At 40.1% G+C, this 15,688-nt stretch overlaps 1 protein-coding gene across 2 annotated transcripts in view; it reads right to left on the reverse strand.

Moving 5' to 3' along the window:
• Positions 1-255: 255 nt before the first annotated feature.
• CNTNAP5 (contactin associated protein family member 5) overlaps positions 256-15,688 on the reverse strand; it is a 401,478-nt gene continuing 386,045 nt past the window's right edge. For both annotated transcript variants that reach the window (XM_075609766.1, XM_075609767.1), the window contains 3 exons: positions 14,558-14,776; positions 11,947-12,018; positions 256-10,064 (listed from right to left, as the gene is read on the reverse strand). In XM_075609766.1, the coding sequence (XP_075465881.1) occupies positions 9,868-10,064; positions 11,947-12,018; positions 14,558-14,776 (488 nt within the window). In that variant the 3' untranslated portion in view covers positions 256-9,867. The remainder of the gene's footprint in view (positions 10,065-11,946; positions 12,019-14,557; positions 14,777-15,688) is intronic.

The following is a 15,688-nucleotide window of genomic DNA, read 5'->3' on the forward strand; positions in this document are numbered from 1 at the left end:
TATTGGTAAAAGGGAAAGGGGGGGGAAGCTCAGCAAAGTAAATACAGTTGAACACTACTTAGATTTCCACCAACACTCTATGCTGTTTTTCATGTATCAGGAATAAATAGGTGGTTTATATCTATTCAGTATCTCACACCCCTCTCTGTTGTTAAGATGTTAATGACATAATAGAGAAGACAGATCTCTGAGGTGAGGTGGATATCAACGACTTCAAGAAAACACTGGTGGGCCCTAATACTCTTACACACGAAATCATACAAAAAGTTTTCTTTATTAAATATACATTATTTACAGTCTCATACGTCTGTACAACAATAACCATAGAAAACAAAGGGGAAATTATTTTCTGCCAAGACGTGTTACATGGTCTACAAATATGACTTGATATGAGGCAAGAAATCATTTACCATAGGAACCCCTTTATAAAACAGACAGTCAACAAAAAATCAAGACCTTCACATGGAGATTGATTTATTGTAGCAGACAAGCTTGGAGATTAAATAACTTTCGAAGTCACCGGATGTGCTTCACCCCTAAAAAGTATATACGTGTGTCCCTAAAAATATGGATCTGCGCACAACCCTTCCCTGCAGGTCTTTGCCGTCTGTGTAAAAGATGGATGTTCTGACATTACCATAGAGGTGAACCTACATTTAGCAGATTGCGGTTACTTTTATTAGACGGCTGTGAATATTATTTATGGATAATAACATGAACCTTCAAAAACTTACAGGTTTCTCTTTTAGATATTGACTTTTTTTTTTCTTTCAGTAAGCAACCAGTGTGTTACTAAATCAACAAACATACAAACAAACACAATGGTGTGTTTCACATTCAATATCCGGGGCCACCAGGTTCCTTAATTGCCACGTTATAAACAATATTTATTCAAGATTCCACAATCTGAAGCTTGATCAGAGCCAAACAAATATTAGTTCTGGGTTTGGTTCAACTTTATTGCCCTTGAAGGAATTATTTTGCCCGTATTAAATATTGTAACCAATATATCTTTGCATAAGACATTGTTCAGCTCTGTTTTAGTCTTGAACTCATTGTAACATTTTTATTCTGTTTTGGTTTCTACGGCTTAGCGCACCTGATATTAAAATTATTTCTGTTGTGACAGAATTTCTTTGAGAACATAAGATATCTACCGTTTATCATTTCCAGAATGTGTTGTCCAGAGAGCAGAATCCATAGAACACCAGGTCGAAACCAACACCTAATCTTAAATGTGTGTCCTGGTTTGACCTGATCAATGCAGCATGGTCTTATCTGCAATAATATAGGTTATTATATAATTATAACGTCTACGTATCAAGATTATTGCACCAATTTATCCCCATATGTATGAGTTTTCAGCTTGGGGGGTTGGAGGGGGGGAGGTCAAAGAACTAACCCAGGAAGAGTTACAGGACACATAGATTCAGAGACCAACTCAAAACATTAACTTGCTGTGTTCAAACTTTTACAAATGGACCTTTTATTTAATCTTATAATTTAAATCAAACTAAAGATCTGAGTTCAGTTTAATAAATGTTCAACATATTTTTAAGTTTTTCACATATTTGCAAAACTTTTCTCCAATACTTAAACTTTTCCTTAGTTCACATACAGTATGTTAACATTCCATCAAAAAATCCTAAGCACAATCATCCACATTTTACCAGGAGAGAATAAAGTTCTTCTCTGCTGTATTAATGCGGAACAGAAATATTTTTTGATTCATGATTGTTGGCGAATGGTCAATATTCGCCAGTTTTGCACATCGCTAGTAGTAGGCGTGTCAACCGAGGTAGCTACGTCTGTGGACGTTTTTCCTGTGTAGAAAAATGGGTGGGTAGAAAGTCTGTGGATGTAGAACACTAAACTAAGGCTCCTGACAAATGTAATGAGTCTCCTCCATGTGAGAGCCTGACGCTGCATTGTGGGAAACATTCCCTTGCTCTGCTATTCAGGCGAACGGAGTCCTGAGACCTGGGACTCATTTTAAATGAATGGAAAGACACGTGATCAGTTTGATAATGGGAAGTTGAGTTTCTGTCCTTATTTGTCACCTGTTCTAAATCTGTAATCAAGTAGCTGAATTCTGACTGATTCACTTCCATCAGCGATTTATGGTTTTTACCAGGCCTTTTTGTACAAAAATTATCCCAAAAGGCTATTTTAGAATTTGATTATGGGGTCTTTGTTCAGTGGCTACCTAACATAATTATTTGGAAACAGACAGAAGACAACAAGGGTATAATAATTAGAAATGGGGTAATCCACCAAATCCTTATCCTGGATTTTCTAGCATTTTCCCCCCAAAATCCGTTTTGAAGTCTAAAATCCACAAACGGATTTGGTCGATTTTAATCAAAGCGGATTCATCAAAAACTGCCATTGGATACAACCCGTTGACGGATTTGTAGAATCCAATCCACAGATTCAGCAACTCGTTAGCGGATTCTTAAAAATTCATCAAGGGATTGAGGAATCTCAGGTGTGTATTGGCAATAATTATAAAAAATCTGTGAAAGGCAAACGCCCTTTTTGAGATTGATCCCCTGAAATCCACAGATCAAAGGAACCGGACGATCTGCTGCGGGTCAAAATCCACCCCCAAAATGTGCCCATCTCGAATAATAATGATCATAATATTCATTATTTTGCTCAAACATTTAAAACTCCTACAGTGACTGTCAGATCTTGTTTTTTGTATGCATTACAAGCTCGTTATAGCTGGAAGTGAGAGAATTGGGAACGCTACCAACCAAGATCATTTTGCCTTTACTTTGAAATGGCTCAACACAGGAGTGCATTCAGTTACTTGGAACATTATCATTATTGACCTCATAATTCCTTCAGTGGCCTAGATTTTCCATATATCAGTGTATTGTATATTATATTGTAGTCTTCACCTTTACCAGTGCTCTATGAAAAACATTCCTAGATGTTGATGTACAAAGAAAAGTACCAGGGCTGAAGTAGCGGTTCAGTGAGGAAAGACACTAACTGAGAACCTGGTTCAATTCCTGGTATTGGCTCCTTGTGACCTTGGGCAAGTCACTTTATCTCCCTGTGCCTCAGTAATCAAAAACATAGAGTGTGAGCTCCTCTGGACAGGGACCATGCGCTAAACTGTAAATGTGATGCGCTTTGAGTCCCATTGGGAGAAAAGCGCTATTTGGAATAAAAAATTTATGATGACACCCCACTGAAATATGAACAAACTGCCTGGATGGCACCTTCATTTCATTTCCCTTTCAACACACCTACCATATCATTTTTTGTGCATACAGTAACTGGTTGAAAACATCAATGTTTTTCCATGGGGATTTCACATATTTCAAAGCAGGGAATAAATACGCCTAATGATTAAATTAGTTTGGCCTTAAGTAGATAAAACATTATTATCGGGTGCAAAGAGACAGTGCATCTAATAAGTGAAGCCTTAAAATACTGTACGTTTACAGTGGAGCCCTTCAATTGAAAACGACTTCCAACATATAGAAGAAAGGTGATGTTTTTATGGTAGTTGTGTCTAGTTGAGTTTGAAAGTTGGTATAATCTGAACTTGGGAAGTGTTATTACAACAGCCTCCCAGTATATTTGTATGATAAACCATAAAATTAGGAAAGATAAGCAAAAATTGACTTATGCTATGAGATTGACCCTACCCTGAGCAGACAATGATAGAAAGAATTTGATGGCAGAAAATGTGGCTATCTATAAAAAAAAAAATCAAATAAAAATGGGATCTCTGAGATTTCTTTAGATCGCATAATCAACAGGCAATACTAATTAGAGATGGGCGAGTCCACCCAAATCCGTGTCCCGGATTTTTGCTGATGATACCCCCAAAATCAGTTTTGCGTTGTAAAATCCATGAACGGATTTGGCCAATTTTAATCTGTGCTGATTCATCAAAATCTACCATTGGATAAAATCTGTGGATTGGATTCTACAAATCCGTCCACGGGTTGCGGAATCTGCGCAGTGTATTGGTAATAACTAAGAATCTGCAAAACTCAAACTCGCCCCCCCCCCTTTTTTTTTTTTTACATTGATCTGATGAAATCGAGGGACCAAAGGGACCGGACGATCCAAATTTTCAACAAAAAAAATTGCCCATCTCTAGTACTAATTCAAAACTAAGGAAGTACACCATACAATATTTCTACAGGAAACTATACCACTGTACATACTGTATGCCAACACAAAATAGTGATACATCCGTAACATGTGATAATGAAGTTATTACTATTTTGTATAGGGCTGTGTTGTGTATTTTCTTGTTTAAATATGGTTTGGTGTGTTCCCTTAGTTTTGGTTTAGCATTGCTTATTTAGCTTGATGTTTAGCTCTGCTTAGGGTTAAGCACCTTTTTCTCTTTTGTTTAGGAATATGTGTGGTCTTTATTTTTTGTATCTGTGACTGGTGTTCGAGCGATTATTCAGACTTTTTGGAATACTACTGATTTTGAAATGATGGAGGAATAAGATTACTGGGGGTTTTCTATACAGGATATTTCCAAAATTGGTTTGGGCCATACTGGGAATTTTGGTAGATGCTGATCTACTCTACAATACATACATTCTTTTTTTAAGCAAAGTAGACATTGGTGAATTATCTGCAGTTTAGAGCAGTATCTAAAAAACAATATGATTCCTAGAGTACCTTTTTTTGCCCACCTGGGAAGTAAATGAATCATTTAAGAAAATATGAGAGACCCTCCTAAATAACTGTTGTGTTAAATTTATATACTTGATTGGGGAACATTTAATGAGATTAAACATGACATTGTCCAGAATGAGCAAGAGCTAAGTTCTTTTTGCAACAAAGATGGTTTTGAGACATTTTTGCCGAAAGACTTTGAAAGGGTTTGAGAAAAATATCATTACCGTTAAAAAGAATACTTTTATTAGAAATTCTAGCGATTATACTTCTAACCGTGTGCACCTTGGGAGAAATGCAGGAATCAAGAAAGTGACTCCAACCAATCCCCATCATATTCTACTACAGAAATAGTTTTATCAGATTCGGACACGGATAGAGAGCTACAGTACTCCTTCTCTTTTTCTTAACCAAACATCCCAACAAGAAAGAAAAGAACCCGCCAGGGTCGCAAAAATTATTTGCAATTGACAAAGATGGGGGTACCAAACCCAGAAGGAAAGGGATCCCCCGAGAATCAACCTGGTCAAAGGGACCAGAAGAGGAGAGAACAATCGTACCAAGATCAAATATTATTCATCTGCCAGAACACATCGTAACTGAAGCGCAGAGCTCAGTATTATATTTAGGAGACTTTTCCATCTGCAGCCTCTGTAGATAAAGGAAGCTATTATTTTCAGCAGAAAGCTTATATTGAAAAGATTATACTTTATGAGTAAAGTCAGAGATGCTGTGAAGTTAAACTTAGCACCTTAGGTGATAAGGTTTCTATTTAGGGATTTCACTACTCTGAGAAAAAAAAGTTGTGTTAAACCCAAATTAACCTGCAATATGTTCCCTCTTTCCAGGTTAGTTCATCTGCTGACACCTTTTTGTTAGGTGAGAAATTAGTCCTCTGCAGTGAATATTACGAAGGAGAGATGGATGGACTTGTCTGAATCCATTCCTGGTCCAATCCGATCCGCGGAATGAAATCCGTCATGGTATTGCTTCATCTTAAGGCCACCCAGATTCTTCAAAATTCATCGTCGGTTCTCGGCCGCACGGATTTGAAAGTCAATGGATTCAACCTAAATCCGCAGAATGTCTTTACATTGATATTTATATACTCCTCCTCCCATAATACTGTAATTATTTTGTTAACTAATTTGAATCCCAAATCCGTTTGACGGATAGGGAAAAAAACCAGAATCTGCCCTTTGGAGACTGATGCATGGAATTCCGCAGATGAGGAACGGCCAAACCACTGAACATTCGAATTCCGTCAAAATGTTTGCCCATCTCTAATACTAAGCATTAACCCAACTATTGCATTCCGAGGCCTTACCATTAGGGTTTCTGAGAATGGGAAGATAGAAACAGATTGGTTCTGGAAATCCATTGCCACCAAAAACCTACTTCCCTTTTCTCATTCCCATCCTACAAGTTTACAACAAGGTATCCTGGGGGGGAGAGAGGGGGCAGTCTATGCAGGCACCGCACAATTGTTCTGGTGAAGCCAAAAAAATGAAACTACTCCTCCATGAAATAGCAACTGCTGTATTAAATAAGGGTTACAAACAAGCCCCTAACATGGAACACAAGACTTTAGTTGTTCCTAACGGAAAACCGCCGACAGAGGTTGACATGATAAATCTGTTTTTTTTTTTTTAAATCACCTCTTTTAATTCATAGTGGTATAATATAAAAAAGGGTGATGGGGAAATACTGGCACTTTCTGTGCAGTGATGCAGGTTTGAAAACCTTCATTAAAGCCTTAGTGAGTATGACTGCTAGAAGATCTAGCAATCTTTGTGAAAGTTGGTGCAGTCGCTTTAATAGAACACGTTGGCGGCTGTGTAGTTAGAGGCTCATATTCTTGTGGAGCGTGCAAGGCCTGCTCCATTATGAAGTCTACGAAGGGAATAGAATAGCGCCCATACAAGAGTTAATTATTAGGGTGATAGAGAAGAAAAGACTTGGTGTCCCCAGCATCGTGGACAAACAAACAAAAGTCAGCGGTGTTGGAGACAGTGTCTGCCGCGTTCTTACTGCGTGGAATCCATGCCTCCGAAATGCACCTCCTACCCCCCATAGCAATCATCCTTTGAGGCCGAGACTACTGAACTGAAGGCGTTAAGTCTTACTACATCTGTCTATCAATTGTTTAACAAAAGGGTTATTTATTGACAGGGCCGGGTGGGCATTTTGCGGGGCTAGGTACAGAGGGAGTTTGGCGGGGCCTCTTCCCTGTTCTGGAGCCGGTATCTCTTCTTGCTGCAACCCAGCGCCTTGATGACGCATCGTCACATCACGTCACACAATGTAGTCACATGATGTGCGGAGCCTCTGGTACACCCTTGCGTGCGTGAATTTGTATGTACCTGTAAGGTTAATGTACACTAAAACGGATCTACTGTATGAGCCATGCATCCCTTGTTCTATGTCTCTGTTCTCTTTATAATGTTAGCTCTTAACAGCAATAATGTTACATGTGCTGATTTACCATTTACATTATCTAAAAAACTCAGAGTTGAATAAGATGAATCTCACGATCGACTTGCACTAAACTGTTAAACCTAAAACCTAAGGATATTGCTTAATGCAGCATAGCAATCACAATCCCACTTGGAATGGGAATCCTGAAAAGCAGGAATAAAAATACAAGATGACCTGTCTGCATTATAACACAAAATGATTTCACTTCTTCGATGACAAAAAAAAAAAAAAGACGGAAAATCATTTGATCAGAAATAACTGCTCTGAGGTGTAATAACTTCTGAAGTGCCTCACATGGCAGGGGAGGCATTACATTTTCTAATACTTTAGTTTTGAGGTTTACTGGAGCTGGACAAACTTTTCACCAAAGTTTGAATGCGCAGCGAAAATGACGTTTCTTTGCAAGTTCCACTTTATGGCAAACTCGTCTGAGTTGAAATAAAGCCGCCAATATTTTTTTTTTTTACTTTAAATATTCAAATCTACCAAGCGAAGGCCAAAAGCTACTTCTTTATGCAAAGCAAAAATTTGCTTAAAGGTAGAACAAAACGGAACAAGTTTGCTTTCGACGAACTTAAAAAAAAAAGGAAAATCAGCAAACGAGAGACTTTGCACCGTTTGCAAATAACAAAACGTTTGAAAGTACTTTCGCAGTTATGCGAGGAAGTTCGCAGAATCGCAGACCGAACTTTGACACATTCGCTTGTCACTAATGTTTACCTGTGAATCCTAAATATATTCACACAACGCAACTGTTTAACTTACAGGTTAACAAATGTGCTCTTAGAACAGCCTTGTCTTCCCTCTCTCTGTAGCCTGTCTGCTTAGTATAGTCATACTCAATGGGAAACATATGTTTTATGTACATTAAACTGACATGTATTTCTAATATCTTAATTCTTCTTTGAAACTACGTGCACATTTCATAAATGTGCCTCCATACTGCAATAAGGCTTTTTCTTGCATTCCCTTGATCCGCCGTTGACGGTAGTCGTGCAGCTACTATAACTAATTGTTTGAGGTTTTTGTACAATGTGATGCTTAGGTTATAAATGCTTCAAACTCTGGACCTGATAAGAGTGAGAACTTTAAATGTAATCAGTGTATGTTATTGCACACCCTGTTTACACCCTCTATCTACTCCTTCCTGCTGCTGGGGATATCTCTCCTAATCCTGGACACAGCCATATACTCTACACACCTGCTCTTACCCACGCCTCCCTGCCACCTCTTCCCTTGCTAATTGTGTTAATACGGACTAACCTTTATAACTCGCCTCACAAATCAAGCATCCAAACACCCTGCACTCATGGCTGCTGTCCCACACCCACAGTCGCTCCTACCAACCATTGTGGCCAAGCACTGCCATCTACTGCACGTATTCCCTCAACTGCGGTCTCTGTAAATCATCCAACATAACACTTAGATTGTAAGCTCTTCAGGGAAAGGATTTTTTTTCCTATTGTCTGATTTTGCAGCGCTTATTGAATTACTATAATTCCATCTACTGTATTCTTTGTGAAGAGCTGAGTACACTTTTGGCACTATATAAATAAAGATATACAAACATACAAACACAGGGAGTTAACCACTAACCTAGGGATGTCAGGTTTTCAGGATATCCCAGCTTCAGCACAAGTGGCTCAATCAGTGGCTCAGTCTTTGACTGAGCCACCTGTGCTGAAGAAGGGATATCCTGAAAACCTGACCTGTGGGGGTGGCTTGAGGACTAGAGTTGAGAACCCCTGGGTGATGACAAACTTAATTTATAATTTCTAAAGAGAATTGAAAGAAAAAAGACACAATGTTGAATATTTTTAGGATTCTCTGATTTCTCGCAGTTTCCCCCTTCCCCACAAATAAGGAGGGGCTGTGACGTTCAGCGTCTAATACACAGGGAAAGGGATGTGTTCTGTGGTTGCAGGAAACATGGACCTGGTGTGTCTATGCTCGATTATCCCAAAGTGTGTTATGCTGAGCAATTAGTCTAAAGAAAATGTGTGTCATGTAAGGGCACTAACATGGCTTGTCATCCATTGCTACTTTCCAGGTGAGCTATTCTGTCTACAATTCACAAGTGGCGCCATTGGAGGATTTGTTAACTATATAAAATACACATTTCTCTGAAATAGATACTTTTGCCTTGTAAAAGTGTCTGTAGTGCAAGCTATATGCTACCGCGATGTGTGAAGGTCTGACGCAAGTGTAACCCCTTCAGTGCCAGAGAGAACCGAAGCAAAGGGAGTTCACAGCTCTTACGGCACTAGAGGGGGAAACTCCTGTCCTCAAAGGCCACCAACAGGTCAGGTTTTCAGGATATCACTGCGTCAGCACAGGAGGCTCAATCAGTGGCTCAGTCTTTGATTGAGCCACTGACTGAGCCACCTGTGCTGAAGCAGGGATATCCTGAAAACCTGACCTGTTGGTGGCCCTTGAGGACTGGAGTTACCCACCCATGGGTTAAAGACTAGGTAAGGTACACATATAACACTTACAAAATTGTAGAAAGGAAACCATAAAAATGTCATTTGCAACCATGCGTGTGGGTGGATCCAGTTTTGTCTAAGGAGGAGGGCAGGCTGCTTAATCTGCAGAAATAACTGTGAAGCTTTTGACAAGAAGGAGGCACTGAAAAGAGTTTGCCGCTCGCTCTCGTGCTGGGGGATTTCTTTCCAGAGGAAAACGCTGTAAAGAATCAGCTAAAAAGAGCACAAAAAAAATAGTCTATCAGATAAAATACTCCTTTTTACACTCGCTCACTGCGTTCTGCAAGTCCATTTCGTTCCTAAAGGAGTTGTCCATGTTCCCCGGATATTCCTTTTCCTTTGGCTGACTTTTCCGATGCGTCTCTTTGTGTTGGTAGAGAATCTTTGTCATTATTGCCACAATGCAGAAAATAATGAATATCGCCACGGCTATGACACCTGGAAAAGAAAGCAACAGCTCAAGATGTCATTGGGGCCACGCCTTGCTAGCAACCGTGGAAAGAATTCTTCTGATCACCTATCGAGGACGGTGCAGGAGTGAAGGCTAGAAAGGGGTGTGCACCAAGGCCGTATTGGAGCAGAGAAAGTGGACGCCTTGCACCACTTTTTGGATTACAGTGGCATCAATGCAATAAACGACTTATTACATCTGGCGCAGATTGTGCAAAGCCCTAAATTTACGGCTCCTTAAACTTGGTACATTTTTGGGGGAAACAAATTGATGGGTGAAAAAGTGAAGCACAATTATGTCATTATAATCCGTGCGTCTTGTAACTGCTCCCTAACTCAGGGGGGCTCAACTCCTGTCCTCAAGACCCCCAAACAGATCATGTTTCAGGATATCCGGCTTCAGCACAGGTGGCTCAATCAGAGGCTCAGATTGAGCCACCTGTGCTGAAGCAGGGACTGATTGAGCCACGTGCTGAGATAGGAATATCCTGAAAACCTGACCTGTTGAGGGTGGGGGTGGCTTGATGAATGGAGTTGAGCACTCCTGCCCTAACTCACCCCTTTGACACTCCCCAAATCACATGCTAATGCACATGGGGCGAATAGGTGAGAAATGTGCTTAATATATTAATGCATATAGGTGCAAGATGAAACTTTTGCTCCACACTTGCCTTATGGCCTTATGGCCTTATAATATATATGCTGAGGAAGTCATTTGGGGCTTTTTTGACTGAAAATCCCCATTAAACTCAGTGGGATTTTTCACCAGAAACAGCCAGAATGGCCAATTTGGTGCACATAAAATTAACCCCTCAGTGTAAGCGGGCTCTGGGATTCTCAAAAGTCTCTTCTGATGGTGATGATGTTATAAGAAGAGACCTGTGTGAACCTACATCCTACAGCCTTCAGTACAACTTCACGAAAAACATCATGACGGATCATTAAATGGTATCACAATCCTCTATGAATTTAAACATCTGAAAGACAAATACTGCTAACAAAACACTGCATACTATTAGCATATGTATCATTGATTAGTGTTTGGTGATAGAATCAGAACCAGGTTGACACACAACCTGCAGTCCCCATCCCTTCAGGTACGCACATCACTGGAAATTCTGTGCCCAGTTATATTGCTTCCTCATGAAAAGACTGAAAGTTTGCAACTCGAAGCTACCACAATGATAGATTGCTTGTCAGGCTCAGACTATAAGCAAAGATAAGCTGTTCTGAAAATGTCTAGCCTAGAACAAAGGCAATTAAAGAGATATATAACAGTGTTTAGGATTTTAAATGGAATAGACAGAGTTGACTGATCAGATCTGACATACCAATGAAACAAACAGAAGTGATGTAACCATTATTCAATCTTCTGGAAGCAATTCTGGCAGTGGGTTGGTGGTTAATGAGAGAGTAATCCAGAAAGAGGTGAGCATAAAAACTAAGGTGCATAAAGAAAATGGACTTAATTGAACAGAGTTTCAGCATGTTGTTAAGTCAGATATTACACAGACGGCAATGTTGTTGGTTTATTTTAAGGAAGGGCGGTTCAGGGGCAGCAAATTCCGACCCCTCCTCTCGACCTTCCCAGATCTGAGTCAAACCAAACACAGCTCAGAACTATGGGCCCAAATCCAAAGCAGAAACTAACCAAAACCTTGTATCGACCTCTGATTCGGGTACAGGTCGCCTCCTACTTACCTCTGACCATCCGATGCCCATCCCTCCTAATTTACTTAAGTAGCACGTGTGGTATAACACGGGCTCCAAATATTAACAACAACAGGCATTTTTCTTCCATTGCTCTTTTTGTGGATAGGGAAGTTGTGGATATTTGAGGATTTGGCTTATAAAATACTGATTGATTTACCTCCAATGACAGCTGAATCACTTCTTACTGCATTAGTCAATGGTTCCCGGTCATCAGCTTTTCCATACGGATCTGCACATATTGAAAAAAAAAAATGGAAAGTTATTATCTTTAATGTACCCGATTGTTGTTGTTATTATATTCTACAGAAGCTGGCTGCCGCTTCTCTGTACCAGGAACACGTAGTTACGTCACTACATACTTCACCACTGTAATTCCCATTAACTCTACATCACTTTAATTACTGGTACCTACTGATGGGACCATCATTAGTCTCCGTGCAGTTGAGGTTGTCATGATATTCACATATTCATTGCTATATCCTTCCTCCTCACAGTGGTCAAACATAATCCCTGCATACACATTCCTAAGATTTACGTCAGTGCAATTACTGAAGAACAGCATATTTATGTATAATTATGTAGCTGTATCTCTCAAAATGTAACCTCCACAGTTCTTCTGCCAGCTGTATTCCCAAGCACATTTTCACTCCTTCCTACTTACTATTCACACCCCTCTCCCACCAAACACTTCTCAGAGTATTAGAGTCTTTCATTAAACCTAGTAACTGTCCATTACCAATATTGTTCATTGTACAATGAGCTGGGTTGGATTTATTATGTTTAGTTTTAGAAATGTGTCCATAAAAACTGATGAACATTTGCAAATGCTATCCATTACTAAATGCATTAACAGTTACTGGGTGCAATTAAATAAAGCACTTAGGAATTACTAATTTACATGTAAAGCTATACAATTTGGTAGGTTAGGAAAAGACATCCCATTCATCAATTCAATCTTCTGTCTATCCCACAGAATAATCATTTTCTATTTATCAAAAAACAATTAGTAATCTTCAAGAGACAACCGTAAACCAATGAGGAGAAATTCATTCTTGATTGCAAAACTGGCAAAAACAAATGCATGTTTATCAGTGTTTCAAAGGGTTCTTCTGGCAACCAGTTAGCAGCATGAAACACAGTGCCGCCCACAGTTTTAAGGTCTGTATTTAGTAGAGATGGGCCAATTTTTGGGGCCAATTTGGATCCGCAGCGGATCGGCCGGTTCCTTTGGTCCGCGAATTTCAGCGGATAAATCTCAAAAAGGGCGATTTGCATTTTGAGGATTTTATATTATTATTACCAATACATGCTGCGGATTCCGCAGCCCGTGGACGGATTTGTAGAATCCAACGCGCAGATTCAGCAATCCGTTGGCGCAATCAGCTTATTTAGATTCTACAAATCTGTCAACAGGTTGTATTCAATGGCGGCTTTTTTTAATGAACCCGCTTGGATTGGAACCACCCAAATGCCTTTGCGAAATTTGCAGCACGAATCGGATTTTGGGGGTAATATCAGCGTGAATCCGGGAAACGGATTTTGGTGGATTTGCCCATCTCTAATATTTAGTTGTTTACTGTATGTGGAATATCTCGATGTGGAATCTTCTTCAAATTATTTTGTGACACACAGATGCAGCAGACTTTATTGCACCCGTTATCGTGCAATTTCACATTTCCGCAGTCGCGAGTTTTACTGGGCGATTTGCGTTATTGGGTGATTTTCAATACAATTCAATGGCGTTGCGAGTTGCCAAATTGTCCTAAAAATTCTGGAATATAAAAAAATTATGAGTTTGACTGGGGAGGTGCATTTACAGAATATAAAATGTCTTTGTAGGATATGGACACAAAAAAATATTATTGGCTCCTATCAATAAACATAACAGACCCTAATACCCTGGCCCAGTACTCTCTAACAACCTCCAAACACAGACATCACTGTACTGACAGAGGACAGTGAGAGCAGGACCTCCATGTAGGAGAGAGTACTTTGGTAGAGTGGAATGGTTCTCTTTGGATTGAAATAGCGGCTTTAAAAACTGTTTTAGATTTATTTCCCACTGGAATGAATTCAATGGTTTGACTTTAACCACTTTCCAGCCACTGAAGAGGTTAGCAATGGCTCGCCATGGGAAAATGGATGTAATGAGGAATGCAATTCACTCACAATACTTTCCTTGCACTTAAAAATTTTACAAGGTGACATTAGTGCAAGTAAAATATGCTCCTGGGCCACACAATCATTTCCTTAATTGAAAATTAGAAATCGGATCCCCTATGATTATAAGCCTGCTTAAGAAAACTTTCCTCATTAGTTGATAGTCATGAGAGGATTTTCCACTCCCGTATCGCCCGTATTATAGGTCATGCAACACTGAATTAAATTGCACACATTTTGACTGAAGCAAAGATCATATGAAGCACAAGTGAGAGATGCATACCAATGCCAAGGGACATGAAAAATCAGGGGTGCAGCGAACGGCTGTCCTCAAGGGCCACCAACAGGTCAGGTTTCCAGGATATCCCTGCTGCAGCACAGGTGGCTTAATCATTGGCTTCGTCTTTGACTGAGTCACTGGTTGAGCCACCTATGCTGAAGCTGGGATATCCTGAAAACCTGACCTGTTGGTGGCCCTTGAGGACTGGAATTGGCCGCAGGCCTGACATAAAGCATACACATATCATAGCATTACTGGGCAAATTCATATGGGGCCATTCACTTAACCCTTCAGCTGACAGAGGGGTCCACAACGCATTGTATTATACCTGATGATGAGTATGTGGTTGTCACTGTACTAAGATCACCCTCAGTGACTGATCCACAGCTACATTCAGAGAGGGTCCCAATCACTGTCACTGGTGCTACACTGGGGTGTCGCAGTGCTGCTTTCAGGGGAGCCAGGTGGTTGTACTGGACGGAAGACAGACATCCGACAAAGCCGAAAGTGTTTGCTTTTGAAACTTCAGAATCAAGTCCTGGATTATCTGCAAAAGAAATAGCCCTGTGTGAACGGCGGGGAACTCTCCTGTATTACTATGTGCTGTTGGACTAAAGGATTATCGCAGTGATTAGAAGTGAGTTAACCCCAGTGTCAGATCTATGATCTTGGTAAATTCACTTTATCGCCCTATGTCTCATTGCAAGAACGTAGCTTGCAAGCTCGTTAAGGGAAGACTCAATGTGGCTGCAAAAAAATTGTGCTGATGTCAACTGTATATCAAAAGGGCCATGAGCATGCTGGGAATACTGTGGCATCCAGTGGACATTCTAAGGGCATATTTGAGGTTATAGTATTCCCCAATAGTCTGCTGTTGATTTAGCGGGGGGGCTCATAATTACAAAAAGAAGCCATCCACAAATTAGTGAGGCATCAGTGAAGTTTGGAGGGGATTGGTGGCCAGCAAAACAGGTCGGCAGCTTTAAATCTCATGTAATGACCAAGATGGGGTTACTGGTCATTACTGTAAAAGTGGCAGAGGCTTCAGACAACTGGAAATGTGTGTTCACGTCAAGTTTTTCTTTCGACTGCAACATGGTTTTTTTCATAGGTAAATGGAACCTAAAATGCCACTTCTGAGTGACTAAGCTCCTTGACTTGTGCTTTCAACAAAAGTAAATGTCTTCCATACAATTGAAGTAAACATTCAATACAGATTAAAGGAGTAATCCACACTAACTTCCATTTTGTTTTACAGGATTGGAACCGGTGGGTCCTCCAGATCCCTAGATACGTACTTGTAAAGTATCTGTTTGTCAAAGGAAATTTAAGTGGCCATCCAATAGGAATCCATAACCGACGATGTTATAGCTTGCTTTTGGACTAAGATTTGGCAGCCATTTTGTTTCCCCTGAGGGAAATATCTGGGGGTTCCCACAGCTGAACATTGTGGTGTTGG

Source organism: Ascaphus truei, chromosome 7, assembly GCF_040206685.1.
Source record: "Ascaphus truei isolate aAscTru1 chromosome 7, aAscTru1.hap1, whole genome shotgun sequence".
In the NCBI taxonomy this organism is placed as follows: domain Eukaryota; kingdom Metazoa; phylum Chordata; class Amphibia; order Anura; family Ascaphidae; genus Ascaphus; species Ascaphus truei.